Raw genomic sequence first — 27,713 nt, 5'->3', positions numbered from 1 at the left:
TGTGTGTGTGTGTGTGTGTGTGATCCGCGCTTGCTGCTGCTGCTGCTGCTGCCGTGTATGGAGGAAGCAGCTGCTGATCTGATCTCTGACATTGTGTGAGAGACATCTGAATATAAAACTGCGCACAAGACGTGTCGCTTTTTAAAAAAAATAAAATAAAACAACACCGGACCGAGGCGACGCCGTTGGATGATTGTGAGTGTTTTCATTTTTATTGTGTTTTTTTTTTTGTCTCGGCGTTTGTGCGGTTCGTGTTTCGAACAAGCTAAAAGTAAATGTGGTCAAGTGACTTTGCTTTTAGAGACCAGCATGGCAGATCAAGCGTCAGCATGTGGCCAGCTAGCTCCACGTCAAACGTTTACTTCTCTGTGTTGAAAGCTTGACGAGTTAACAGACGGGTATCCATGGAAACGCTCAAAGGCGGCTTACACTTTGATGTGCGAAACCAGAATGGGAAATTAACACGGGGAGTTAAAAATGTTATGCTAACCCGCTAGCTGTACCCATCGAGCTAACGCCAGCTCCGACTGACTGGTTCCTGCTTCTTTTGGTTGGGCTAACACTGTGGGTGAAACCCTCACAGCTTTTTGTGATTCTCATTAAAACTCACACAACTCTTTCCCGAGCTGTATCGGTGTATAAATAACTTCATAACGAGTCCCGTGTGTCGCGGCTGTGTTGTGCAATAACGTCCAAACGTCATGACGTGTAACTTTGTGTTCCTCATTGTGTTACTGCTCAGTGTGTGGACAGAGTCTCAGTATTTCTCTTCTCAGCATTTATAGCTTCAGACCTGCTTTTGTTTTCTTTGCTTTCAACACTTTTGAGTTAATCTTTTTTTTTCCACACCTAATGATTGATGCTGTGTCTTTGTTTACGGCGTAGTGTCTCAGGTTGTAGAAGAAGAAGAAAACAGATGTGACACTTTTGGGAATTTTTGGACTACAAAAATACAACCTTATTTATATTTATTAAACCTACTTCTTTCTGCTAATTCAAAGCATTTACAGATGCTTACACACATATGTTCACAGTGTTTGTTTAAATGTGAAAACTTTGATATTGCTGACCCCATCTTAGGGCTGGGAGATTTGACCTCACCATTAGATTATTGAACATTTTACCTCGATTACAATTAATGAATTAGTATTTAGTTTTAGTTTTTTGCTCTCATAGTTCACTGACGAGGTCTCTATACTGTAAATATGCTCAACTGTTAAAGCTGGGATATTGTTTCTAATGAAAGAGTGTCATATCTGAGGAACAATTTTGGGGTTATTTATTGAATATTTCAATCTGAAATCAAAGCATCGCTTGAAATGAAAACGACACATTTTAGTTTTAAAGTAGATATTAACTTCTCTAAAACAGTAGAAAATAAATCACTTGTTTTTCCTGCAAAAGTTTTTTTTATTTTTTATTTTTTATTTTTTACTTTCTTTCCTAAAGACAAAATGTGTCCAAACGACGGACATTGCTTCCATGTTTGATTGGACGTGTAGTCACATGACTCTGCCCTGAAAATAATCGACATCGACAAGATTACATCGGTTAGAGGTTCTGAATGTCGGTTTCGATTAATTGCCCAGCCCTAACCGAAGCTGAGACCTTTTTCTAACGCCTTTCAGTCAACCATGTATTCATTTAATAAATGAATCCCATCCAGCCATGTGCTAAGAATATACGTTGACTTCTGTGTCACTTAAAAGTCAACAAATCAAGGATCGCATCAAAGTCATAGTTTTGATTTACACATACAAAGATTGAGGACGGAAAGGAGACAAATCCGCTCATAACCGAAATACTTTCATGCCGAAGATGTTCTCGATGTTTTCAATTAAAGCAGTAGCAGTGTTCAATGTGACTTCTGTCTTCCTGGTGGGAGGAACGTCTAACTGAGCATGTGCAGTACGAGTATCTGTAGCACGTCTCTGATTGGAGGAGTAACACTTTCTTGTAGCTGTCTTCAGTGTTCCTTACATTGCTGCTGCTGCTGCTGCTGCAAATTGAAGACAGAAACAATCTTCTCCTCAAACGTACAAGTGGTGCAACATTTCAATATAGTTTAAAATGCTATACCAACGGCACCAGAGGTTAGGCGGCTTCATCGTGTAGCTAAGCACATGATGTAATGGATTATCACAAGATTATCCCAGATATGGAGTGCTCTACAAACAATGCCAGAGTGTTGGAAAAAATATCCAGTTTTTATACACTTTACATGTTGTTATTGTGGGTTCAGGCGTCTTCCCCTCACAGTCTCTTTACCTGCAACCTGTCAGTTTTTGTATTTACCCAACTGGAGAAACCTCATCTAAAATTCATTTGTAAGTGCCGAGGTTTATGTGTTTATTCTGAAAAAAAGGTTGTGACATTAATGGAGGGAGACGTTTCCTTTCTCTCTTGCCTGACGGGTTTTTAAAGCGCCGGTGCTGCACAGAAGACAAAGTCAGCAGGAGCTTTAAAAACAGAAGAAGACAAAAAAAAAAGAAAAGAAGCAGATGTTGTCAATCTGCCATTACAGTGTAGACACAACCTCCATGGTCATTTTGTAGGTCAAACCATCTGTTGTTTGTAGTAGTAGCATGTTAGCATGTACCCTCTCTGGTTCCTGTTTGTGAGTACAGGAGCCTCTGAAGGGTAACTACCTCTGCCTCCCAGAAATAGACGAGGGTCTGCTAAGTTGACTGACATTCATTACTATAAATAAGCCTCGTGGAAACCCGGTGATGCAAGTATCATTGCTGATGAAAAACTGGCTTTAATAAGCACGTGGATTTTAAAAGCTTGTCAGTGAACAGAATTATCTTCAGTGGAGGAGGAGCATCATGAGGTTATTTAAATAGCTGGAACATACCTCCACATCATTGTACTTAGAATAGCAGCGCTCGACATTACAACTGGCCCCCGGACGCCCATGATGACCCCAGGCCTGCTGATTGTACGGCCTTAAAAATAAAAAACAGTGGGGCTCCAGTGGACTAGTGTCTAGTTCGTGCATCCCATATGTAGCCCGGGTCCAAATCCAACCTGTGGCTCCTTTGCTGCATGGCGTTCCCCGCTCACTCTCTTCCTTATTTCTGACTCCACCATCCTGTCTCTCCAATTAAGGAATAAAAAGCCTGAAAATGAGTCTTCAAAAATAATTAAAATAGTAATATACAGTAACACATAAATCATATTTTCACATCGTTTACCTTTTGATTCAGGTGTTTCAGTTGAGTGTTGTTTGTGATATCATCTCGTTAATTACTGCATCTTTTCATAAGCGCCCGTGAACTTGGCGTGTGTCGTATTGAAAGGCAGCCGCAGCATTGTAACACTATATGTGAGTTTTTTCAAATGAGGATCAACATAATAGGTCAACTTTAAAGGAAATCATTGGAAGTGTCTAGAGAGAACATGATGCCGCTAAGTTCAATAAAATTACTGTTAAGTTCAATTAGAACGTTTTTGAAATTGCTTTTAAATCAGATGAGTTCATTTCCTTCATTTCTGGAGTAAATTGGTTGTTGCGGTGGTGGGGGTCGGATCTGGAAAAGCCAAATGTAGCTTAATGTCAACCTGGCATTGGATAGCGTTACACTGAGGTTTCAGGTTCTTTTGGACGTCAATAAGAGGTGAAATGCTCATGAAACCTGAGGCCGCCTGTCCCCGTCTTTGTGATTATTCTGGTCTCTCTTTTTTTGTAGGTCAGCTTACAGAGCAAAATGTTTGGAAACTTAAAACCAAAAATTTACAACCAGTTGACGTGACACATGATTACATGAGTCATAGTACGGTTTGTTGTTTTAGTCATATAATGCTGACGGTAAAAAACCTGCAGTGTTGGCCCGACTTCTTTTATTATCTAAGATCAAAGTCTAGACATTTCTGTGAAGCAGTTATTCCTGACGGTCACATACTTCAATGTATTGTTCCGTCTCTATATGAATCCACTATACAGCAGCGTTATCAAATAGATCTCAAGCTGCAGTCTTGAAATCTGGAGAATGTCACATCTTTTTTTTTATTTTATTTTTTTTACAACACTTTGGTGTCACTTTTCTGAGAGAATGCGTTATTATTTTGACAATATAAGGAAGGTATTTCTCTGAGGAAGTATGATGACAATGAAGCAGGTGACAAGAGATCACCATTGTACTTTTTTAACCCAATGAGGCTCAGTCTAGAAAATACACTGAACAGTCTATAACCATTTAAAAGGAAAATGACTTAATGTGGGATTGTTATCTTGAAGCTGTGACTCCTTCCTTACTATGTGAGACAGTTCAGAGTCGAGAGGATTCTGCCCTTCAAAATGGAACTGTTGTCATGTAATCAGTCTTATCAGACAGTGTGTACTCTGACCCAGAGTGAATGAAAGGTTGCGTCCTCTATAAAATCCACCGTGGTGTTCGGGGGGCTAAATGAGCGACTGTGGTTTTAAAATGTTGTTGTCTCCCTTTTTGAATCGCTTAACTGAATTGGTTTCTCTCACGGATTGGCCGGAGCAGAAAAAAAGGCTTAAAGTTTTATAACCTGCTGTTCACTGAGAGACCCCTGTAATTACTGAGACGTTTTGTGACTTTGATTTCACAGACTGTACCCGCGCAGTTTGACGCAGCTAGCCATTACCGGTGTAATGGAGGAGGGTTGAATAATTCGATGATTGGCAGAATGAGGAAGTTGACAGTTTTTGGGTTCACTTGAAAGCGACTGTTGTTGCCATTTGCTGTGCTGTGGTTGTGCTCGCTTGCTGTGTTTTCACACATGCAAAGTGGAAAATGACTCAAAATAAAATTGAGTTTTAAGGATATGAAAGTACTCGATATGATATGATATCGTTCTGCCTCCCACGGTGAACTCACAGCTTGACCTATCTGGCTTGTGGAGTTTGTGGTTGTTGGGTGATTGAAACGGCACATGTTGCATCACCTGCTCATCCCCCACCTGTGTGTGTTTGTTTGTGAAGGAGGGGTTTCCCCGAGAGCGTGTCGGCTTCTGTCTCGGGTCGGTGTCATTCTGCTAATCAAACAAGAGGTGGGAGCTCTGCGTTTGAGAAGTTAATGCCTGCAGAGACTTTACACACACACACGTGTTGCCTCCTTTTTCTAAGTTTGACTGGTCATCATCAACTCGCTTTTTGCTGGTTAGTTTTTACATAATCTATGTAGCATCTCTTACAGAGGTGAACCCTGTTGTTTATGTCCTGATCTACAACTCAGCCTGATGATTTTTAGGTCAGGAAATCTAAAAATAACAGTTGAAAGTTTTGGCCACATTTCTTTATAATCTGTGATTATACAGAAGCTGCATCCCCCTCTCTTCCCTGTTTACTGTTTCAATTGGTCACTCTGGTTAGGCCCTGACTCTATAAAAAGTCCCCCCCCCCCCACCACTCTCTGTCACCTCCCTGCCCCTCTTTAACCCTTAAGTGTCCCCGTGCCTGTCTTGTTTATGTGGAGTGGGACTCGAGATGCAGCTCATTAGGTCCCGCCTCCTTGAAGGCACCACTGATGTAACAGTTTCCTCGATCGAGAGAAAAGGAAGAGGGCCGACGGCTGTGTCCCGTGTCACAATGGCTCTTTGTCTCGTTAACCCCTGGCTGAATTAACGGGACTTGCTTAATTGATGGTAGTTATGACAACAAGGACTCTGGGTGACCCGCTTGAGTGCAAACGATGAGGATCCTTTCTCGATGTGAGCTCTGCGCATTGCAACAGAACTTTAACACTTTGTGTGATAGTTAAAGGAAAGCTGGTAAAGTCCTTGTGAGGTATTTTGGTCAAACTGAAATAAAAACATAAAGATGATACCTCAAACTCTCTTATTTGTATGATGTTGGCTCCTCATGAGCATCAAAGCAAGACAATCGAGTTTAAAGGTTTAATGCAGGCCGTGTTGTGAACGTTTTGTCCACAGGTCTTGTCATGTGGTAAATGTTTCAAAGTTTGTTGTTATATTTTGGCCACAAGAGTTCACCACCACTACCTCCAAAACATACTTCATTTATTTTGTATGTATTTATGATCATGTATTGCTTGTTTAGAGGGTTTAAATGTTCAGAGCAATTTGTTGCAATTTGTTGCAATTTGTTGCAACTCATGCAACAAGTGAGTTCCAATAATGAGTTGATTATTACAACTCATTTTCTGAATCCACTGTAGAGTTAAATAGGTAAATATACCTTAAATACTTTTGTAGCATCGCACAGTAGAACTTTTTTTCATCCTTACAGTTGGTACAAATGAGTGTACACAACAATAAAGGATTGATTTCAGGGAGAAAAATGTTTCCTGATAGTGAATAACAGTTCTCTGCTAGCGAAGGAGTTGGTGTTTCCCCATTACTCATTCAAACTTTGTATGATTAAAACCAGTAAACCCAATAAAGCAGTAAAGATCATTGGCAGGAGGCTGCGAGCTGAGCTGCTAACACTAGCTCATTTTAAAGGTAGAGATCCAGTTCTGAGCTCGGCCGTATGTCAGTATATCAATAATATCTCACTAATGCAGGGTTAATAATTCAGCTGTTAACCATGGTGATGATAATAATGTAACTTTCTATTAAAGCACTGGTATTGGAGGGAACTGATCTCAGGTTTATTACTAAAACTCGATAAGAGGCAAAATACTCTGTTTTGATAGAGCCTTGTTTTTCAGAACTTGAAGATGAAGTGAAACGAGTGGAAGAAAAATAATAAAGACCGTAATGTAAGAAGCACGTAGCCAGGCTTTTAGTGGTGATGGACGCACGCTTCAGAGAACTGAATTTATAGATTAATGCTTTTAACGGCACGTTCATCTTTTGTTTATGCAGCCTTTTTTGTTGTTGTTGATTTACACACCTCAGAATCTTGTGTAAATATGTTTTCAAGCCTCCAAAGCCAAGGCCTCATGATCTTTTCTCTTGTCTTTATGAGAGCTCTGTTTATCCTCTGTTTATTTCATATTGAAAACCTTTTACAGATTATTTTTAAGACTCAGACTTTCTGACTCAGAAATGAAGGCTTTTGTCTCTTGATTTTCCTGCAGAGCCTTACAGCGAGGGGTGAGTTTCCTTGTGCACAAAATTTCATTTGCAAACACTTGTAGTATTTACATGGAAGGTAATCTCATCCAGCGCACATTCCTGGAAGGGCTTATGTTGAAACTTCAGCTGAACTGTTAAAGGGACATTTATTGTTCCTTTTCAAAGTACAAAATGAGAATACATGTTTCATTGTTTATTACACGGCTCTGGAACACTGCTCTGCTTTCTTAGTGCTGTTTTTTGGTAAGTGTATGAATTTTTTGTTGTGTACGTTGTTTGTACACTGAACTCTAAGCCACATGACCCAAGAGATAAGGTTTCACTGTTGGCTGAGGGTGAGCCTGCCCTCGTAGTTCACTCGTGTGTGTGTTTTGAGTTTAAAATCCCTGTGAGAAGTTAATGCCTCCGATGAACATCACAATCATTATTAGCCATCGTCTTGTTTGCTCATTTTGTCCCCGGACTGTTTGGTGATTGCATCAGTCAATTCATTAGATTTTGCTCGGTTGTTTGTCAGCAGTCTGTAAGCTACGCGCCGCTGGAATTCATAGATTGCCAAAGTAAACGCTGCTGCTCCCAATAATCGCTACCTCAAACCCCCCCCGGCCCCCCTCGCTGCTCAGAGTCCACTGTTTTGGCGTGGAGCAGGGGCCGAACTGTCTCTGTGTGAAGTCTGAAATTGTTTTCTGAAAATGAACTTCCTCAACAGGCAGGAGGTGTTTCCTTTCCCCTCCCCAGTCCTCGGTGTGAAAAACTGTGAGGTGAATACTGAACGCTGCAGAAACATGACTAGAGCAAAAAAAAACAACTGCTCCTTTGTGCGAGCCCGGTGTGGGGCCAATCGTAACACTTTCACAAGCTTTCTCATTTCTTTTTTTAACCTCGTTTAGTGGATTTGTTTTGATCCATTCAGAAGTTCTATTTAAAATGAACCATTTTATCGATAGCCTGATTAGCCTCGGGTGCTTTATTTAGCATGACATAATTCTCCTCTCACATAAATTAGAGGACAGCTAGTTGGCTACCTCGCTCTGGACTACCCTCTCTCTCTCTCTCTCTCTCCCTACTCTAACTCACTCCCCCTTTGTCTCATTCACATTTTCAGAGCTCCAGCCAGACTGGGTAGTCACCTAAATATCAGTTAGAGTTTCAAATAGCAGCCTTTGCCATGGGGCTTTGCGACACACCTTTGTGTATCTGTTACAGACGTGTAACTGGTTTGTGTCAACTGGTTTATTTCGTGTGAAAAGGGTGTGGCTACTGAAGGCAGTTGCATCTAAATGTCTTATGTTTATAGTAAAAAATAGAACCTGTTATTTATTTTTATACTTGTATCTGTTGTCAGAAAGATACGCTTTGTGCTGCGTGGAAAAGGCTGTCATAAAGGACACCTTAATGTCACTCAGTAATCATTGCCATGACATCCAGGTTGGCTTTGGAACCTCCCCGCTGCTCTTTGTCAGACAGGTTTGTGGAGAACAGCGGCAGACTGCTGGCCTCAGCATTTTCCGCCTGTATTGATCTCCCCACATTAGCTCTCTCTTCATGCACAGACATGAGCACAATTGCTTCCCCTTACAACGTTGGCTGCCGTGGCAACTGAGTCCTGATCGTGGGATTTCGCTTTCCAGAGAACATCTCAAACCTCTTCATTTTTAGCGATGCTATCGTCTCCTTTACGTTCCCCCCGTACATATTTGACACATCAATGGCTTGATTTGCCACTTACAGCCATCTCCATATGTCTTTGTGCATTTTTTGAATAGGCTAAGTGCTTAACAGGATAAAAGAGCAGTTTGAAAAAAAAAAGGGGGGGGGGGGATATGTGGCTTGGCACCTGCTGTTAGTGGCTGCCTGTTTGCACATGAATATGATGAGGCTGGGCGGTGTGCGAGGCTATTTTAACTTGCAGATGAGCCATCAGGTCAGCACCGTCGCAGCTTTGGTGTATTTTCAAGGATGAGCTTGCAGTCAACAGGCCAGCGCGGCTTATTAGCTCCCTCTCCCCTCGCCACTCTTTTGCACACGAGTGTCCCATTATTCACTGCATTCCCAGCCGCCTCTCTTTGATGCCTTTTTCATAAGAGCAATGATAACTGAGATCATTGCAACACCAGTGGTAATTGACCAGCTGCAGTCACTGTAAAACACTTCCTGTGTTTGGCTGCGGCTCTCTCTCTCAGTCGTCCACCCCGCCTCCGTTGATATTCAAATTGGCGGTCCTCTGGAGGAGCTTCTCAAAAGAGGGTAAGCACTCTCTGGCAACCTAAGGGCCCAGCTGAGAGGTCAGGGCTGTGGAGACGGACGGAGGTGAAGCTCTCTTGTGCTTTAAGGTTAATCAGAGTCCTGACACTTTACCCAGCCTGGACTTCTTCTCATCGCTCCGCCCTTAAGACTGAATAAAGATTACAGCCTGGGCATTTATGGCCTGTGGAAGAAGAAGAAAAGAGAACCTTATGGAGTGTTTACAGCCGACCCCTGGGTCCATAAAACACTTTGGCCACACCTGTAATCAAACAAAGACCAAATTCAGCCACAAGGCCTTTTTTTTTTGCCACACCTGTGTTGGCTTGTGGTTTAGTGTGTGACCTAAATGTTGTCATCCACATCTGTTAGGTAACACAGTCATTGATATAGACTTGACTTAAACTCACAGCTAACAGGATGAAATGAGACAGCCAGGGATCATTATCAAATAGCGTTCTCAATCCTGTCTTGGTTCTTTATGAAATCCACACAAATATAAAAAGTGATTTGCCTTTAAGGCTTTATACGCTTTATATTCTCAAACGAGGTTAAGCACTCTCTGGCAACCTAAGGGCCCAGCTGAGAGGTCAGGGCTGTGGTGCCCTAGATGCATGAAACCAAAACAACTCACGCTGCATTGTTGTGTTAGCATGCTAATGCTAGCGATCTTTATTATGCTGGTATCTTCACACTGCATGTAAATTTACCTGAAATGAGCGTGATCTAGAAACACAGTTAAGCAGTGAGTACAGTATGTTATTCTTCTTTTCTCTAGTCCCTCAATTAAACAACTTTTATACACGAGGTGATGAGTCAGCCGGCCATCCCGGCGATGTAAACAAACTGAAGATAGGACTCTGAAAACTCTGAAAACATCACAGACAGTGGGACTCGGGTGTTACACCCATTGTAGACAGTCATGACTCACAGAGTTATTTTCAGAGGAGATACTTGATTTCTGTTACATTTAAGAGTGAAAAATCACATATAAAGACTTGAAAATGTCAATTTATTTTAGAGCATATCGATACACTTTGGTCGTTTTCACATATGTACTCCTGAAAACTTCTAGAGACGACTGCCCCCTGAAATTCTCCTGATCTTTTTGTCCACAAGTGAACCTCACTGAAACGGACGGATGATGTTGCTTTGATGCGACACAAAGGTAAACAAAACCATCAGAGACAATTTAGAGAGCAAAGAGATAAGAGGTTCTGCTTTGTCTACAGGGGGCGCTAAGATCGACACAAATAAACATACTACTTTCTACAAGCTTCCTTTATTAAAAACGATATTCAAGCTGGCAGCATTGTCAAATTATACGTTGTGATTAATACAAATAAAGCTAATTATCGGCATAGTTATTGTGTTTATGTCGTTCCCCGTGTCACCAAATCCCTGCCTCAACATTTGATTTGAATTTCCCTCGGGATCAATAAAGTATCTATCTGTCTTGATTTAAATGCACTGGATGTTTGGCTGGTGCACTCTGCCAAAGTCTTAATTTAGAAATCATTCTTGGAAGTAGAGGAATGATTTTTGTCTTTCAAACCCAGCAGACTATAGTCTGTCTGCATTGCTCCCTCGTCTATTTGTAAATTCATCCAGAGTAGGAGCCTGTCATGTTGAGGGATATCTTTTTGTGTTTTGGTCTCTTGAGCGGAGGTTTTCTTTTAACACAAATGGGCAGTTCTCTCGCCGGCTGACACATCTGATTGCTCTACTTTGCTGAGAGCTGTGATTCATCCTAGACTGAGGATAACTTACACAGCCCACCTCACTGAGTCTCTCTCTCCCTCTCTCTCTCTCTGCCTTCCATAAAAGGATTTCCCTATTGTTATGTCCCTTCCTCTGAACACTCATCCTGTCCCTTTGCCTTTGGCCTGGAAAGCTCTGTGACTTCCTCTTTTTTTTTTTTAAGTGTTCCAAATCGTAGAAGTATAACGAGTAGACCGATCATTTCAATGACGCTGACATATAAAACGAAGACAATGGAGAGGCAGAATCCAGGACAAAATGTAGCTCACATGACGTCATCTGAAGAGCAGACAGGAAGTGCTTTACAAGGCTGAATAAATCATGATGGTAGACTTAGAAGTCCCACTATAAAAAAGAGGATCCCTGCTATATGTTTATCCCCCTCGTTGAGAGCTGAGTGGTCATTTTGTAAATGCACTAATGCCTACTCCTCCCCCCCCTCATGTCCTCGTTGACAAACTGATTTGTGTGTGTGCGTGTGTACACTCCCTCTCCTGTCTCACCCACTGTGCAAACACTCTCGAGGTTGACCCAATTCTTATCTTATCGCAGAAATAAAAAAGATATCCGTCTCTCTCTCTCTGTGTTACCTTTTGCTCTCCAACCCCTCCAGAACATCCTGGACCCCCCTTTTTTGGGTCTGGACCATCTTGTGTCCAGCCACGGGGTTTCTACTCAGTGGTCATCTGTAGCAGGCAGAGACAGCTACTTACTCCTCTGCATCTTTACATCCTGTTTGTGGGATTTCTGCTCTTAATTAAGGGCACGGTGTGTTTGTCATGGTGACGCTCGGGACAAAAGGCTTGTTGTTAGCCGAGCCAAAGAGGGATCTCTGAACTTCATACGTTAGGTTCACATTATGCTGCTGCTTTACAAGATGACATACCAACAATTCCTCCAAAGCTGGAGTATCATTGTCTTATTCATAAGGATACTTGGCTAAGTACAGGGCTGAAGGCTGTATTACATTTCCTAGTGCTGTTTAATGACCGATGACTTCCAGCTCTGTAGCCTCTTCACACTACTTCATCTGACATGTGACAAATTGAGTCTTGATCCTCGCTGTATGCAGATCACTCTGTGAGAGCCATCCACTCGGTAAGATGGAGACCCTCCACTCATTCCCGTGGCCGTCTCATGGTTTCACGCTCATTTACACATAACGAGCAGCTGGGCCTCGTCTCAAACGAGGTGGGCGTCGAGGAGTGGAGCCTTAAGTCGGTGCAGTTTCTTGAGAGGTCCTCCTCCTCGACTCGAGTCAAGAGGAGAGGGACGGCTGAGAGCCTCTTCCTGCGTCCGAGAGGGGGCAGTGAGAGGGCCACAGGGGGAGCAACAGAGGCAACAGACAGGCACAGCCGCAGGGGGGTGTGGCCCCCGGGGGAAAGACTTAAGAAAACAGGGTCAACGCTTGGACGAGCACATCATTCCAATATGTCACATCCAGTTATGTCTTACTGCCAACGTTGTTTAGAAATCAGTCAAAAACTGTGATTTTCTGTCAAACACTGAAGCAACATAAAACCCAAATAGCAAGTTTTTTTTCTATGATATAGAACCATTTATCTGCAGTCAGATATTCAGAGATGTTTAAAGGCTTTCTATGCGTTTTTTCATTCTTAAATGTAGCAGAAATCAAGTATCTCCTCTGAAAATAACTCTGTGAGTCATGACTGTCTACAATGGGTGTAACACCCGAGTCCCACTGTCTGTGATGTTTTCAGAGTTTTCAGAGTCCTATCTTCACTTTGTTTACATCGCCAGGACGGCCGGCTGACTCCTCCCCTCATGTATAAAAGTTGTTTAATTGAGGGACTAGAGAAAAGAAGAATAACATACTGTACTCACTGCTTAACTGTGTTTCTAGATCACGCTCATTTCAGGTAAATTTACATGCAGTGTGAAGATACCAGCATAATAAAGATCACTAGCATTAGCATGCTAACACAACAATGCAGCGAGAGTTGTTTTGGTTTCATGCTGGTGCTCAAGGGCGACATCTGCTGGATCAAAAAATCACATATAAAGCCTTTAAGGAGACTCTATGTTATGAAGTAATGTTCCTTTTTTAAATATTTCAAGCTGATTTCTTTCTCTAACACCTGTTTTCTCCTCTCTCTCTCTCCAGACCTCTTTGATTTAATGGGTCCAATCATTGGGATGTCACCAGATAAGAAAACGGAAATTCCGGGTATGCAAGAGGAGCGGACGGGCCTCCGAGGTGTTTGCGGTGTGGGAACGCTGCCCGAGGCGGAGTGCGCGTCCAGTCCGCTGGCGACGAGCGTGGATCGCGCAGGAGGCGCGGAGGATGAGGAACTCACCAACCTCAACTGGCTGCACGAGAACCTGCTTCAGAACTTCACCCTGGGGGGTCCCGAGGCTCAGCCCAGCGGCAGCCCCCTCTTTGACATAGAAGGAGACTACGGGTCGAGCCAGGGCCCGTCTTCCTCCTCGTCGTCATCATCACCAAACGGCCGAGGCAGGGAGCGGGACTCGATGAAGTCGAAGCCCCCGTTCTCCTTTTCCCTCCTCATCTACATGGCCATCGAGCAGTCTCCCAGCAAATCTCTGCCCGTGAAAGAAATCTACGGCTGGATTCTCGAGCACTTCCCGTACTTCTCCAATGCTCCCACCGGCTGGAAGAACTCGGTTCGTCACAACTTATCTCTGAACAAATGCTTCCGCAAGGTGGAACGGAGTTTGGGAAAGGTACGTTAACAAGCTCTCTCCTGACTTTCACTTCACACAGATATACAGAAAAGACAGTTTTTTTTTCATGCATTTCTTAGCTTTTCAAGTCTTCAGTTGCTCATGTCCCAGCTTTTTAAATCAAATTCAATGTGGGCATTTTACATTTTTCCAATAACAATCTCAGTTTAATAGTTTTAGTTTTTTGTTTTATTATTGTGTCACCACAAATTAAAAACGTTCCCGAATCAGAGTGCACTAGGTAAGCTATATTCATTCTCAAGAAACAAAAAGAGAAAGCAAGAGGTCAAACTAATCAAACAGAATATGCTGTCTTCTTTTCCAAGCATTTGAAACAAAATGAGCAAGTTTAAACACATCAAACTTAAACAGCCATTCCAGTTTCTGCACATCTTTACGCCCCAATATTTCTGATTTTACTTCATGAAACAATAATTCTCTTAAATCACTCATCTCACAGAGTCTGTTTTCTACTGGAATATTTTTTGATCGTCTTTGCGCCCTTTTCAAATAAATATGGGCTCTCATTGTTTTGTAAATGATCACATTCTATGGGGTTGTAAAGTTAGAAATTCAAACAGTTCACTCTTTCTAAAACTGTAATATTTGTGATGGTATGATGTTAAACCTTCAAGATGTGGCTCGATTGTTTGGCCAAACACTGAAGGTGAACTTTTTTTTTTTTTTTTTGGTGAAGCTGCAGTAAGTCTCATGTGACACTGCCGGCTGTAACACAGTCGCAGAGACCTCTGACTCTGCTGAGATAAAGCTGAAATCCAGTCAAGGTCACCGTTATACTCCTCCAGAAGAAAACGCAAACACAGCACACTGAGATAGCACTCTATCTCCCAAAGCACCACATAGGCAGAGCAACTGTTTTCACCCAGCAGAGAGAGAGTCGCTTATCAAAACCTCAAAGTCTCACTGAGAGTAGGAAGGAGATGTGAACTAAAGGGCACTAAAGAGTTTACAGGAGGAATGTGTGCCACTCATTCACATCAGTCAGTGTCCCGGTGTAGAGAAGAAAATAGAGAAGATGACCCTCTCATGTGACAAAGAGATAAAGACTTTTGAATACAATGAATGGGAAATAAGTCTTCTTTTTGTCGGGCAATTGTTTATTTACTTCCTAACTGTTATAATGTCCATTCATCTATCAAACCCTAGTGATGGAAAATGTGCTGAATAACAGAAATGGTATAAAAAAGAAGGAATAAAAAATGACTACATAAAGCCGGTTTCACTTGTGCACCACTGAAAATTTCTATTTTGATTTGAGGAGGACTGCCCCTGAAATCGTCCTGATCTGGTTGTTCACACATGCACCTCATAGCGGGAGAATATCCCTGTCAGACGGAGGGGTGGGGGGGATTCCTGATGCAAGACCTGACTTTTAAAGAACGACCCAGAAGTGACAGTCCGCTATGCGACTCCCTAATGAGAATATTTGTCTTTATATCAATGCTAATGTGCAGTTTGACAGAATCACAATATCAAAAAAAGAGTGGAGAAGAACATACTGGACAACAGGAAATATAACGCAGCAGGTTTATTACAGCACAGAGATGGGATCAGTCTTATGGACGTAGTCTATGAAATTACATCCTGTATGCGTTCACACATGAAGCTCAACCCGTGTACTTCAGGAGTTTTGTGTGAGGGTGAATAAAGGCTTAAGCAACACTAAAATGTTAAATATCTTAATAGTTTGCAGCACTCAATCTGAATCTGTTATGTTCCTCTTTGAGGTCAGAGGGGGGCGTTTAGGTGTTTAAGAGTTCCCAAAAGCGCTGATTGTGCGAACATTCAGGCAAAAAACACAAAAGAGAACCAGTAACCAGTAACCAGTAACCAGTAACCAGTAACCAGTAACCAGCTCGTAGTAAGCGTGCACGTCCTATGCTTCTTTTGGAATCGGACAAAAGCTGAGAAAGCGTTTCTTAGGAAGCAGCAGTTTAGTATGAGTCATCAACATTATAAAATTATTTTCCAAGAACGCCCAAACTGTGATGTCATCAGGAAATACCAAAACCACTTACTGGTATTTGTCTTAATCACATGTGGAGGTGTCACAAAACCAGAATTTTAAACTTAGTTTGAAATGATGCTACTGATAAAATCAAACTGTATCACCACCTGGCTGGTTTGATACCATGGCAACAAAAATACCAATCCTAGGCACATGATGTTTGCTAATTCTCTGTTTTTAAAAACTTTATCCATACCCAAACATTCAGACAGTGCTCTCTCTCTTTCTCTCGCAGCAGCTTTTGGTTACTACATCATTTGTTTGCTTCTTTCTGTGCCGCACATATGTAAGAAAAATAAACCTAATTACTGGTTTGGTTTTCCTTGGAAGTTTTAAGCTCATATCGAAACAATCTTTCATGTTCTTTGTGTGAACTTAATCCTGATAGTCACCAAACCTCTTTGCCCATCCTGTCAGGGTGGCGTTTCTTCATATTTGATCGATAGTGGCAACGGTGGCAAACAAAGCCAAAACATGTCATCGCAGGTTCATCAAACGTTGCTCAATCCTACTCGCTCTGTTATGTAACACAGAGAAACAGAATCCAGTGACATAACCAAAAAGCTGTTTCAAAGACGATCATTACAAAACATCTAAATATGACTTTGATACGACCGTGAAGAATTGATTTTGTGTTCAGTTTCAGTCGAGTTTTAATTGTCAAAGTTTTACAGTGTAGTCACATGATGTCTGTGTGTACAGTCCCTCCTGTGTTAGACTTATAATAATAAGGGTTGAGAATCACACGGTGACTGGCCTCCGGTAATGATGACATCATGACACGGCGATTCTGGAATTTACTGATTTACTGTAAGACGGTCTCTTAATGATGCATCATAAAGAAAACATCATGAACTGAAGATTAGAAACTCCCTAAAAAGATCAAATTCAGGATGAATTCATTAATTCTGGAGTTTATCAGAATAAATGTATAATGAATAATTTATCCTGCTGTCTTCTTCTTCTTCTCTTATCCCCGTCTTCTTCTTCTTTACTTATCCTGCTTTCTTCTTCTTCTTCTCTTATCCCGCTGACTTCTTCTTCTTCTCTTATCCCGCTGACTTCTTCTTCTCCTCTTTTCCTGTTGTCTTCCTCTTCTTCTCTTATCCCGCTGACTTCTTCTTCTCTTATACTGCTGTCTTCTTCTTCTCTTTTCCTGTTGTCTTCCTCTTCTTCTCTTATCCCCGTCTTCTTCTTCTCTTATCCCACTGACTTCTTCTTCTCTTATCCCTGTCTTCTTCTTCTTCTCTTATCTCATCTTCTTCTTTTCTTATCCCTGTTTTCTTCTTCTCTTTTCCCACTGTCTTCTTCTTCTCTTATCCCTGTCTTCTTCTTCTTCTCTTATCCCTGTCTTCTTCTTCTTCTTCTTCTCCTCTTTTCCCACTGTCTTCTTCTTCTTCTTCTTCTCCTCTTTTCCCACTGTCTTCTTCTTCCTTTCTTATCTTTCTGTCTTCTTTTTCCCGCTGTCAACTTCTTCTTTGGCCAATTAACTTGCGTTCACATCCCCCTTATATTCATGTCCTAACTGCAAACTAATGAGTCATGAGGAAGTGATGAAGGGGACATTTGTGAAGAATGCTGTATATAAAAAACACCAGAAATTCAATAATTGTCAGTTTTTGTTACATTGCCGTATGGATATTTTGTCCATCCCTTAACGTTCGACCTAACTTTCATGTTTCTCGACTAATTAATGGATTTAAACTGTCAAGTCCCTTCATTCATAAACCCAGAAAGTGATGGAATCGGAATAAGGGAGATTAAATAAAACAGAGTCATGAGGAAACTTGAGACAGATTTAAAAGTAGAAAAAAAAGCTTTTTATATGATTTGAAACTGTCAGTGATCATCGTCAGCAGCGGCCATATTGAGCTTCAGTGTGAGTTCATGCTTGTGACCGGCAGAGTCTGTGATGCCAGCGCTGTGCCTGGCTGAGACCTCATATTTTCCCACCGTGGGAGGGGGATGGCGGTTAGCACTCGGCGAGCAGTGACATGGTGAAGGCGCAGGCCGCTCAGCGTGCAGGTGCTCAGTGTGCAGGTGCTCAGCGTGAGCCCTTCGTCTGCTGAGACACCAGCGCCAGTTTCACATGACACTGGCTGGTGGTTTCCGTTGCCATGGAGACATTTCCTTCTTCCTGCATCAGGGCCGGTTGGTAATCTGAGTCAAGGTTATTCTCCTCCCTCCTCTGCTCGCTCGCTCCCTCCCTTCCTCGCCCGCTCGCTCTCTCTCTGCTCTCCTCCCAGACTGGGCAAAGCGCCGCCATCAGATAAAGTGACAGTTAACACACTCCCGCACACATCATCACCAACAGACAAATGATTCCTGGTGCAGCTCTGTCTGGAGGACTTATTTCCTCCCTTTGTTGAGGCTGTTAAGGAATTCTTAGTGATGCATATTCTACTTTCCATCTCTTGTGTTTCCTCTGAGAAAGTTTCACTCTCAAGTTTTGCCTTTTGTGCAAACTGAGAAACTGAGCCTGGCTGGATGTGAGTGTAAGCCTCTTGACAAATACGTTTTTGCTTCTTTTCATGTCTGCACAATAAGCAAAATGCCACAAATACTCTAAAGCTCTGAGTTATTTCTCTTGAAAGCATTCTAAGCTTAGATTTCTTGTTCTGGATCTGCTGTGAGGCTCGCTGTCTTAAAGATGATCACTTTGACATAAAGACTAATCTCTGAATAATAATCGTCTTTACTCGCTTTGCAATCAGCCAAATAAACTGATTGTTTCCTCTCGTTGAATCTTCACATCTGCTGTTGTTGTTGTTTTTTCACATGTTGCAGCATACGAGCTCATGAAGAGAGTGACAAAGGGATTGAAAGTTTGCAAACATGAAAATAAACAATGCATTATTTAATGTAGTAAATGTTTTATGAAGCCATGTTTTATTTTGGGGTTGAAATATACTTGAAGTATTCTGGAGGGGAAAAAACAAAATCAACTTAATTCTGTTTACTAGATGTCGCTGTGGGGGCTTCTTGAACTTTTTGAATAAAAGTTCTGAACAGAATAAGTTCAAAAACAAACAATCCTGTTTCACTTCAGCATATTTCTCCTCCCCCTTTTGCAGAACATCCCGATCCTCTGCGAGTCCAAATTAGCTTTTTACACGTGCACAAAAACTCCTGTTTTTAAAAAAAGTTCACTCCCACTTTACCCAGACTTCTTCCTGCTAGACCTTCGGTCAAATGTCAGCTTGAAGTCGGGGGGGGGGAGTCGATCTGTTAACGCAGCAGTTAAAAAGTCTGGAAATTTCATCATGGGCAAGCGAGGAATTCAATTCTGACATTTATATCACGTCACCACTGTTTCATTGAGACTCTTGACATCTGAAACAAAAACTGTCATAGCGTCAGACTTTGCTTCACCTGCCATCCTTGATATCTTGTAAACATCACGACCTCAGCCTCCTTTTTACCCCATGTCATACCTCCAGACACCCCCCACCCTCCCTGCTGACAGGGAACCCCTCCCACTGTGAGGCTGTCCTGACGTCTTAGAGGACTCTTTTAGGACTCTACATGTAAAAACAGCGAGACTTTGTTAATCTGGGTTGTAGACGTTTAATTTTATTCTTTCTCTTTTCTTGCAGGCCAATGGGAAAGGTTCTCTGTGGTGCGTCGACCCCGAGTACCGCCCCAACCTGATCCAAGCTCTAAAGAAGCAGCACTTCCCTGCCGCACATGCCTTCTGCACACCACCCGCCTCCCCACCCAGGTAAACACCCCCCCCCCCCCCCCCCCCCCCCTCCCGACCCCCGTCTGGGTTACAGCAGATCATGTACTGGCTTCAGTCATTATCCATTGATTTGCGGGGCTTTGTATTTGATGCGTGAGGTCTGTATTCCTGTAACTGAAACTTTTGAAAGGTCACATCTCACTTTGTCTTTGTCCTTTGTTTACCTCCTGCAGTGCCTCCTCACCCCCTCGTCATCTCTTTCTTCAAGGCTGCTCATTCAAAGGTGAGAGCGTTGCAGACTCATCTCAGTGTTTAAAGTTCCAAATGTTCACCGTTAAAGCTTCCTGCACTGCAAGAATCAGAAACAAATCCAACCTGTGCAGTTTTTCACTTTGTGTTTGTGCAGTATTTTGATTTTGTTGCCTTTTGCACATTTCAGCCCCAGAACATTCAGCATCACTGCGCTTTTATCCTCAACTCTTGGTTGTTAATGTGTATCGCTTTTCAAGTCATTGATGCCCTCGTGTAGACCGTGATGTGGAGAGCTCCCAGTCGAAGTCTCAGCCTCCTCCTCCTCTCCCCTCTCCCCTCTCCCCTCTCCCCTCCTCTGCCTCTTGGATTTGTAACCTTGACGACAGGCAGAGGTTCTGCCGGTGCAGAGTGTCGAGCACTCAGTCTCACTGTAATCATTAATAATTTAGAGCCCCAGAAGAGAGCTCTGAGGCTCTTAAGACACTTTGTCAGGTCTGAAAAGATCGGGATGCACTCTCAGTATCGGTGGCTTGAATTCATCCTCTTGATTGTTTTTGTTGAGCCTCCTATTTATCAAATCAGTCCAGTAGATGCTAGCCCCTTTTCACACTTGAACTGCTTGCTTGAAAAATTCCCCCAAAAATGTCCAGGAGTTTTTTCTGCCAGCCTCCAAGTAAAAATGTCTGTAAGAAGTTGGGGCGTCTTGTGGAACATCCTCCTACAAGTTGTAGAGATGCAAAACTAGAAACAGTTACTGAAGACTCCACCTCCTAATGCACGTACTCCCCAGCCCCCCGCCCCCCCCCCCCTCCCCTCCCCCAAACTAAACATAAAGTATTTTGAGTTGTGCGAGGGCGTCGGGTGCAGATTATCTCGCGCTGTGAGGTGCATGTGTGTGACTCTGAGTCTTGAATTGTGTACCAAATGTCAGGAGTGCAGGTGTGAAAAGGGCAACTTGTAGTTTAAAATAATCCCATTACAAAGCCAGTCCTCCCAGTCCTGAAAGAGTTGAGATGCCATAGCTTTCATTGCTTTCACGCGCCGTAGGACTGACCATCATGCATGTTCTCTCCTCTTCCAGAGTCTGACATTGATGCTGCCACTGCCATGATGCTCTTAAACTCTGCCCCCGGGCACCACGTTGACCCATGTAAGAGAATCCACGAGCAGCCATACTGTCACCTGTTCTTCCAAACTGTTTGTCTGATTCCACTCTCACACACATACCACCCTTTCATTGCTTTGTTTCTTCTTTTTCTTTGGTGTGCTATTCTTTGTGATGTGTACATGTTCTTACAAGTAAAAAAAATGTTGGTTCATGCACAGAATCGTAATCAAGAAAAGTTTCACCCAATTCTGCCTGTCAAAAATCTTTAAAAGACATTTCAGGATTAGCTTTTAATATTTGGGAAATACCAAAGCCAACAAATGGTTTACCTGGCTGAGGATGAACACCGGAGACTCTGGGGGGGAAAGCTAGAAATGCTTCAACCTGAGGTGACCAAATCCAAGTTGTAGCGCTTCTAATTCAAAAATTCACAACGCCCAATTCTTTGTGTTTATAAAGGTTGTTTCTCGGACTATTTTAGGCTGCGACCATGTTGTTGGAAAAACCGTCTGATAATCAAGAACTGATGTTACATCCTGTGTATGAGACACACTTTTAGCATGAAAGATATTTTTAAACGAGGGTTATTCATCTGGTTAGAAACAAGTCTTAGTTCTGCTTTCCTCGTGTTAACAAAGCCGCTTAGAGCGTCAGTGTTCCCTTCACACTGTCTGATTTCTGCTTATTTTTAAAAGCTAGTAGAAGGCTGTGCACAGTAATAATAATAATACATTTAATTTGTAATGCACTTTACATTTTTCCCAAAAAATCTCAAAGTGCCACAGAAAGAAAAATAGAAAAAAAAAAAGTTAAAGTAAAGTTATTTTAAACTCTTACTCTGTATCAGTCACATCCTTTTTTTAAAACATCTAGGTCATGTGTCGTCCTGTTCCTGGTAGTTTGAGGGTCAGTGTTCACTTGGGGCGTTTTATGTGCAGGCGGGGACGACCGTCTTAACGACCGAGAGCTTCTCATCCAATATTTCCTCTGGGATTAATAAAGTTCTATCTTCTCTTATCTAATCCCTGTTTACTGTTGCTAGGTCACCAGAGTTGTGTGCCTTGGTTTTGACCGTTAAAATCTGTTTTAAACTCGCTCTTGATGTTAAATATTATTTCCGTCGATTTAAGGAGACCAAAGAAACCATAAAAACGCTGGAAATGAGTCGAGCCCTGGAGCTCTGGACTGTACCCTCGAGTCTGAGTGCATAAAATAAACCGTGCAAGAATAAGGATTAGTTTCTCCTCTGCTATTGACAAACGTGATATCAGAAGTTCTGCCTCTTCTTGGTTTTGATTGATCGGTGAGATAGGAGTGACTCTGACGAGAGCAGGTGTTTCAATATTTTAACTTTTTTCAACTGAGATTGGAAAAAACCCTCAGACACCAAGGAAAAAAACTCACTGCAAAAAACTTCAAATCTAAGCAAGCGTAGTGTTTAATTTCTGCTGAGAACATATCTCAGTACACTTCATATAAGCCTCATTCTCCAGACATGTCCAGATAAACATCGTATTATAAGAAAGAAGACCTGAAACAAATCTGCCAATAGAGTGAGAAAAAAGTTCTTGTTGAGTGTAAGAACTGATTCAGATACGGGCATCTCATTTTAAGACACTCAACTAGTGTTGTAGTCAAGACCAAGACACACCCGAGACCAGAGTGCTCCAAGACTGAGACAAGACCAAAACATTTAGGGGTCGAGACCGAGTCAAGATCAAGACCATAAATATCACAGAGAAATCATTATCTTGTGTGCAGCAGGCATTTAGATCGTAACACCGGGAAGGTTGCAGCAGTAACCAGGAGATAAAAATCAAACTACAAATGAAATGAGACCGAGACAAGACCGAGTAAAAATGCTTTCAACTCCGAGACGAGACCTTCATGAAGTCATCTCGAGACCGAGACACTCAACAACATTTCGCTTGCTCTAGAGACAGATTTATTTTTAACTCAAGGTGAGAAAGGCAGGACTTCAATGTGGCTTCAAATAAATGCGATTCGATATTTTTGACAGGAAATGAGACGTGCATACTTCCGTAGAGTTGTGTTTTTTTGCTGTGATAGTTTTGGACAGAAAATTGGCACTGCGAGTGCAAAAACAAACGCTGTCAGTGGACGCCTGCCTCAAAGATAAATCCAAAACACTACTTTCCTTGTTTGACTTTCTAGATGTTAAAATTCTTTTCTGAGAGGTTTCTCATGTTTTGTCCTGAACTTGAAACTAACAAAGCTCGCCCCCTTTCCTCAGCTCGTCTGTAACGTTAGTTTAACACGACCATAACATTCACTGTTAAAGCTTTAGTAAGGCTGTTTGCATTTGAATGGGTAATTACTCCCTTTTTTATTTTCTGCTCTGCAGGCAATTCTGAAGGCCCTCTGGACCTGTCCCGGCCCGACTCGGTCCTGGTGAGCAGCGATCCAAAGCAGGACCACAACTACAGCAGCGTGGCGCTGCAGCGCTGCTCCTCCCGCTCCTCCTCCTCATCCCTCTCCTCCCTGGACGAAGGGGGCTGCGACCGCCGGCAGTCCCACCGCGCCGGCAGCGAGGGCTTCCACAGCGACGAGGACTCCGACCTCTGGGACGAGAGGGGCGTCCACCAGACGTCTCGCCGCCCGCCCGCCATCAAGTGGCCCGTCGGCAAAAGGCCGCGCCGAGAGGCCAAGCCGGAGCTGGACGAGGAGCTGAAGGAGGCGGCGGGCTCGTTGCTGCACCTCGCCGGTATACGCAGCTGCACAGAGAGCTCCAAACGCACTGTCAAGAGCACAAAACTTAACAGGAAATGAAGATTTTTTTTGTTTCATTTTAGCCCCCCCCCCCCCCCCATCAGACTCCCTGTGAACCCTAAGGTCTGACCCCTGATCGTGTGTCCCAGTGTGCCTCCTTCTCCTTATCTGATCGTTCATTGACCATTATGAGCCTTTTTTTCTGTTTGGGATTACCCCTGTCCAACAACACAAATGGCAATAGTATCGTTCACACAGGAGAACAAAGCCATATAGAGACTTTTGTAACTCGGGGGGGGGGGGTGACTGCCGGGGGGGGGGGGGGTTCGGTTTTTTTTGGGGAGCTGTGGAGAACCATCAAGAAAAACAAACCTATCCAAAACGACCTGCCTGCTTCTGTCGGATGAGAAGATTGTGATTCAGGAGTTTTCCCTCTGAAAGACAAAGACTGGGGGAAAAAAGCTGAAGGTTTTTTTATAACTCAAAGCGTTGCATGCTTCCTCCTCAAACCTGTATCCTCTTCCAAGTGAATCTATTTATGAAGCGAATGAGTGCATGTTTGTAACAGACGAAATCTAACCTCCTGGTGTTATCGGTTTCTCCTTTTTTGTGCTAAAGACAAAAAAAAAAAAAATGCCACTGTTTTCTGAAAGGAATTCTTTGCTCTATGAATCCTCTTTTATGAGAGATGCAATAATTAATCCACAACCTTAACTTTATTGACTTGAGTTCACCGTGGGCGTTTTTTTTTCCAGATTTGAGTATGAAAGTTCAACTTTTACAATTAAGAGAATGAACAGAGCAGTACTACGATCTTGTGATGCCACAGACGAGCTCGGGGCTCTATTTCAGGATTAGCAAGATGTTGAAATAGTATTCCTCTGCCACTGCCAAATTCAGTTGCAAAGTTAGCTGAACTACTTCGCTTCGGTTAACGTGCGGCCATCAGAATGAAAGCTTGTTTTTATTTTTTCGCTCATCCATCAGTGTGTGTTTTTTGACATTTTCTGTGCAGACGCCAGGACATATAGTCACATGTTTGTCCACAACCTATGCAAAGTGAACATCTGCCACGTGTTGCCAGATGTTCACCGTGTGCTCATAGGTTCTCCTCCATAGCTTTTATTTTATTTTAGCGTGTGTGTGTATCATAGTGCATGTCGGCTTCAGCCTGAACGTGAAATAACGGTGGTCAAAAGTTACCACCTCTTCACTCTCCTTCATTTGGATTTACAGATTGTGTTTTTTTTTTTTTTAACCATGTAGTTTAGAAAATCACAACACGGCTCATTTTTCTGTGGCCAACTTAATTCCCGCCTTGAGAACCAAGCGTGTCTGCTCTCAGTTAACATAAACGAGAGATGTCGGGCGTTAAAGGGAAAAATAAAAAGAACAGGACTCTGTGAGCGCGCTCCACAGACTGTATAAAGAATGGACGTCGTGTCCTCGCCTCCCCCTGCTGAACAGAAATGAAGCCAAAATACCCCCGGATATGGGCGCTGACAGTTTGAAGCAGACGCCGCTCACTGTTAATGAAAGATCGATGACTTCCTGTTTTAGTGTTCGTTACTGTCAAACACAACGCCGCAGGAGCCGCATTCAACGACAGAGCTGTCATCGTGTTTTATACTTTTTTATAGCATCGAATAACTAATTATAAATAAACTTCTCAGAAGAAGATAATTGAATACAAATCAGTGTGATAATAACTAACTTTCTATCTAGACCTTTTTTTAAACCCTATCTAGGGTTTAAGAAAATGTGTTTTTGTTTGACCTGTGTCTCCTCCGAGGTGGAGGTTTATGACCTGTACTGCAGCCAGCCAGTAGGGGAGCTCTAAATGTTTTGGCTTCACCTGAGGGGGAGGGATTGAGCTGTCCATTCTTTATACGCTCTTTGGTGCAGAGGTCAAAAGCCTGATTTATAGTTTTTAGGTTAGCACTGCTGCACTGCCTTGTAGTCACAGAGAAGCCTGACGTGCTCTCTCCTCAAAAAAGTAACTACGGACCCCAACCGCAGGCCCTGATTGGACCACTGGGTTGCATCGTATTTCCTGCATTAACAACCTTTCCAGGTGTCACTACCATTTTTCAAAATTCTGCCAAAGTAAGAGCGCTACAAACCAGTATAATCATCTGCTGCACATTATGTGCCAGCTCCAAAACAATATAGAATATGCTCACTTTCAGTTGCCATGGTTTCCTGTAGACAAACAAGCAGAGCGTGTGGGGGAACCGAAAACGGCCAATATGTCTAGAATAGAAAATCAGGCTGTGGAGTATTGCAGAGCTATGCAGGCCAAATGCACAGATGTGTATTAATACATCGCGTCGATGCAGAAGTATAAATCAGGCTCAACAGGTGAGAAGTTGACGACCTTCTGCTGCTCTCATGTTGTGCCCTCAGTTCAGTCTTGCAGGCTTCTAGCGTTTCCCTCATTGCCCTTCCTCTTAGAACAAAAATAAGGAAGTGCACGCTCTCTTCTCAGGCGGTGAAGCGAAGTGTTTATTGTCAGTTGATTGCATGCAGCTCTCTGACGGGAAGTTGCGTAAAAATGCCACAGTCAGTTTCTTTTTTTTTTTATTTGGGTTTTTAAACAGTTTGCACACTCGCAGTGCACAACACAAGGTAGCATGGAAGTACACACACACACAAGATTTTTTTTCCCACAGTACTTGACCACATGGTGTCACTGACAATGTTAGTATAGCATGCATGGTGGGTGCCAAATGTTTCCTCGTGCCACTGATGTTAGACTGCAAAGGGGGGGCCGTGCTCTCTTTTATTCCCCCTGCTGCCACGATGTCCTTTTTTCTGATTTAGAGTAACGATGCCCTACTTCTCTGATTCATCCGAGCAGGAAATGAGCAGGAGAGGACTCTGGTCAAGCGCAGTGACTTACCAATCTTTTTATTTTTTATTTTTTGGTTTATTTTTGTCGCTTTAGAGTGGGAACTGCTCTCAGAACAGAGAGAATAAGCTGCAGTTCTCCAAAAGTTCGACTTGCATACACTGGTCTTGTTTAGCTGTGAAAAAAAAAAAGACAACAGAACAAAATAATTGTTCATTAATCATCATTATTTATGACTTTAATTTATGGGATTATTGAATGCATATTCTTATCAAACACTGGTCGTTTGAAACGGGCTAGGCACATAGATTTTTCTCCTGTGAACTCCTTTAAATGCGTTTTTCTTTTTCCTCGTTTTATTTGACAGCAATACGCCTTTTTTTTTGTTCCTTTCACTATGTCATAGTGATGAAGTATTTTTTGCCAATGTTTTTAATTTTAGAGCGGGTGTTTTTATTTTCACTTTAACCATGACTGCCAGGTTTTGTTGATGTTTTGTTTTGCTTTGTGTTGGTCCTGATAGAGGACTCTTTATTAACACTGATCCTGAAAATCTGTCGTTTGCCAAATTTGACGTACAGCTGGGGGGGAAGAAATCTGAAGCGAACTCACTCTCCCACGTACCCTAGAGGTTATTTAAAGACCCTACCCTTTTTTTATATTTGTCTCATGTTCATGTTTAGACTTAAGTAGTCACAAACTGAAGCTCTCATCACAGATTAGAAATCTAAAGAAACGAATACTGCCATCGTAACTCATGCTTCCAGGGTATTGTTACGGGACGTTGAAATGAGTCGTCCCGTCTTGAGTGTCGGGGACAACTGCAGAGAAATTATGGAGAGGCTTGTAGGGGAAGAATCTCGCTCGCTCTTTCTGTAGCACTTGCAAAAAAACAAACAAATGTAATGTCGGTCTGGAAGTGGACGAGCGGCCGACTCAAACCCCCCCATCCGCTTTACTGCTCATCGGCTGTTATTGATTATTGGTTATGTGAGTCTCAAACTTCTGTTGCAGTTCCTTTTTTTTTTTCGGGTATGATGATCATTTTGTTGACGAAGCTGCCAACCCAGTATCAGTTTGTGTCAGTCGTCTGCCAACGTCTATCGGGGGCCGACACACCTTTTTTGGTTTTTGTATGCTAACCTCTGTTGATAAAATGTTTATAAGATTTATTTTCGCCAAAGATATGCAATTGCATTATATATGGTATTACAAAATATTAATAAAAACCTGTTCTTGTTAAACACTGTGAGCATCTTCTTCTTCTTCAGAGTAAGTCAGGACTGTGACGTCGACAACAAAAGACTGCATTGCTTTACATTAGCAGTCTGCATTA

General features: G+C 42.5%; 1 protein-coding gene across 2 annotated transcripts; it reads left to right on the top strand.

The window, feature by feature from the left end:
* On the top strand, positions 1–27,621 carry foxn2a (forkhead box N2a). Of its 2 annotated transcripts, XM_020654557.3 has the most exons (6): positions 2–195; positions 13,145–13,725; positions 19,351–19,475; positions 19,670–19,719; positions 20,770–20,838; positions 23,162–27,621. In XM_020654557.3, the coding sequence occupies exons 2-6, from the start codon at positions 13,159–13,161 to the stop codon at positions 23,584–23,586; spliced, it is 1,236 nt and encodes a 411-aa protein (XP_020510213.1). In that variant the 5' UTR covers positions 2–195; positions 13,145–13,158; the 3' UTR covers positions 23,587–27,621. The 2 variants fall into 2 exon arrangements, with proteins under 2 accessions (XP_065815537.1, XP_020510213.1); XM_065959465.1 differs by lacking the exon at positions 20,770–20,838 and having other exon boundaries at positions 1–195.
* Positions 27,622–27,713: the final 92 nt, after the last annotated feature.

Source organism: Labrus bergylta, chromosome 10 (assembly GCF_963930695.1).
Source record: "Labrus bergylta chromosome 10, fLabBer1.1, whole genome shotgun sequence".
NCBI lineage: Eukaryota > Metazoa > Chordata > Actinopteri > Labriformes > Labridae > Labrus > Labrus bergylta.
This window is presented reverse-complemented; position numbering and strand designations above follow the sequence as displayed.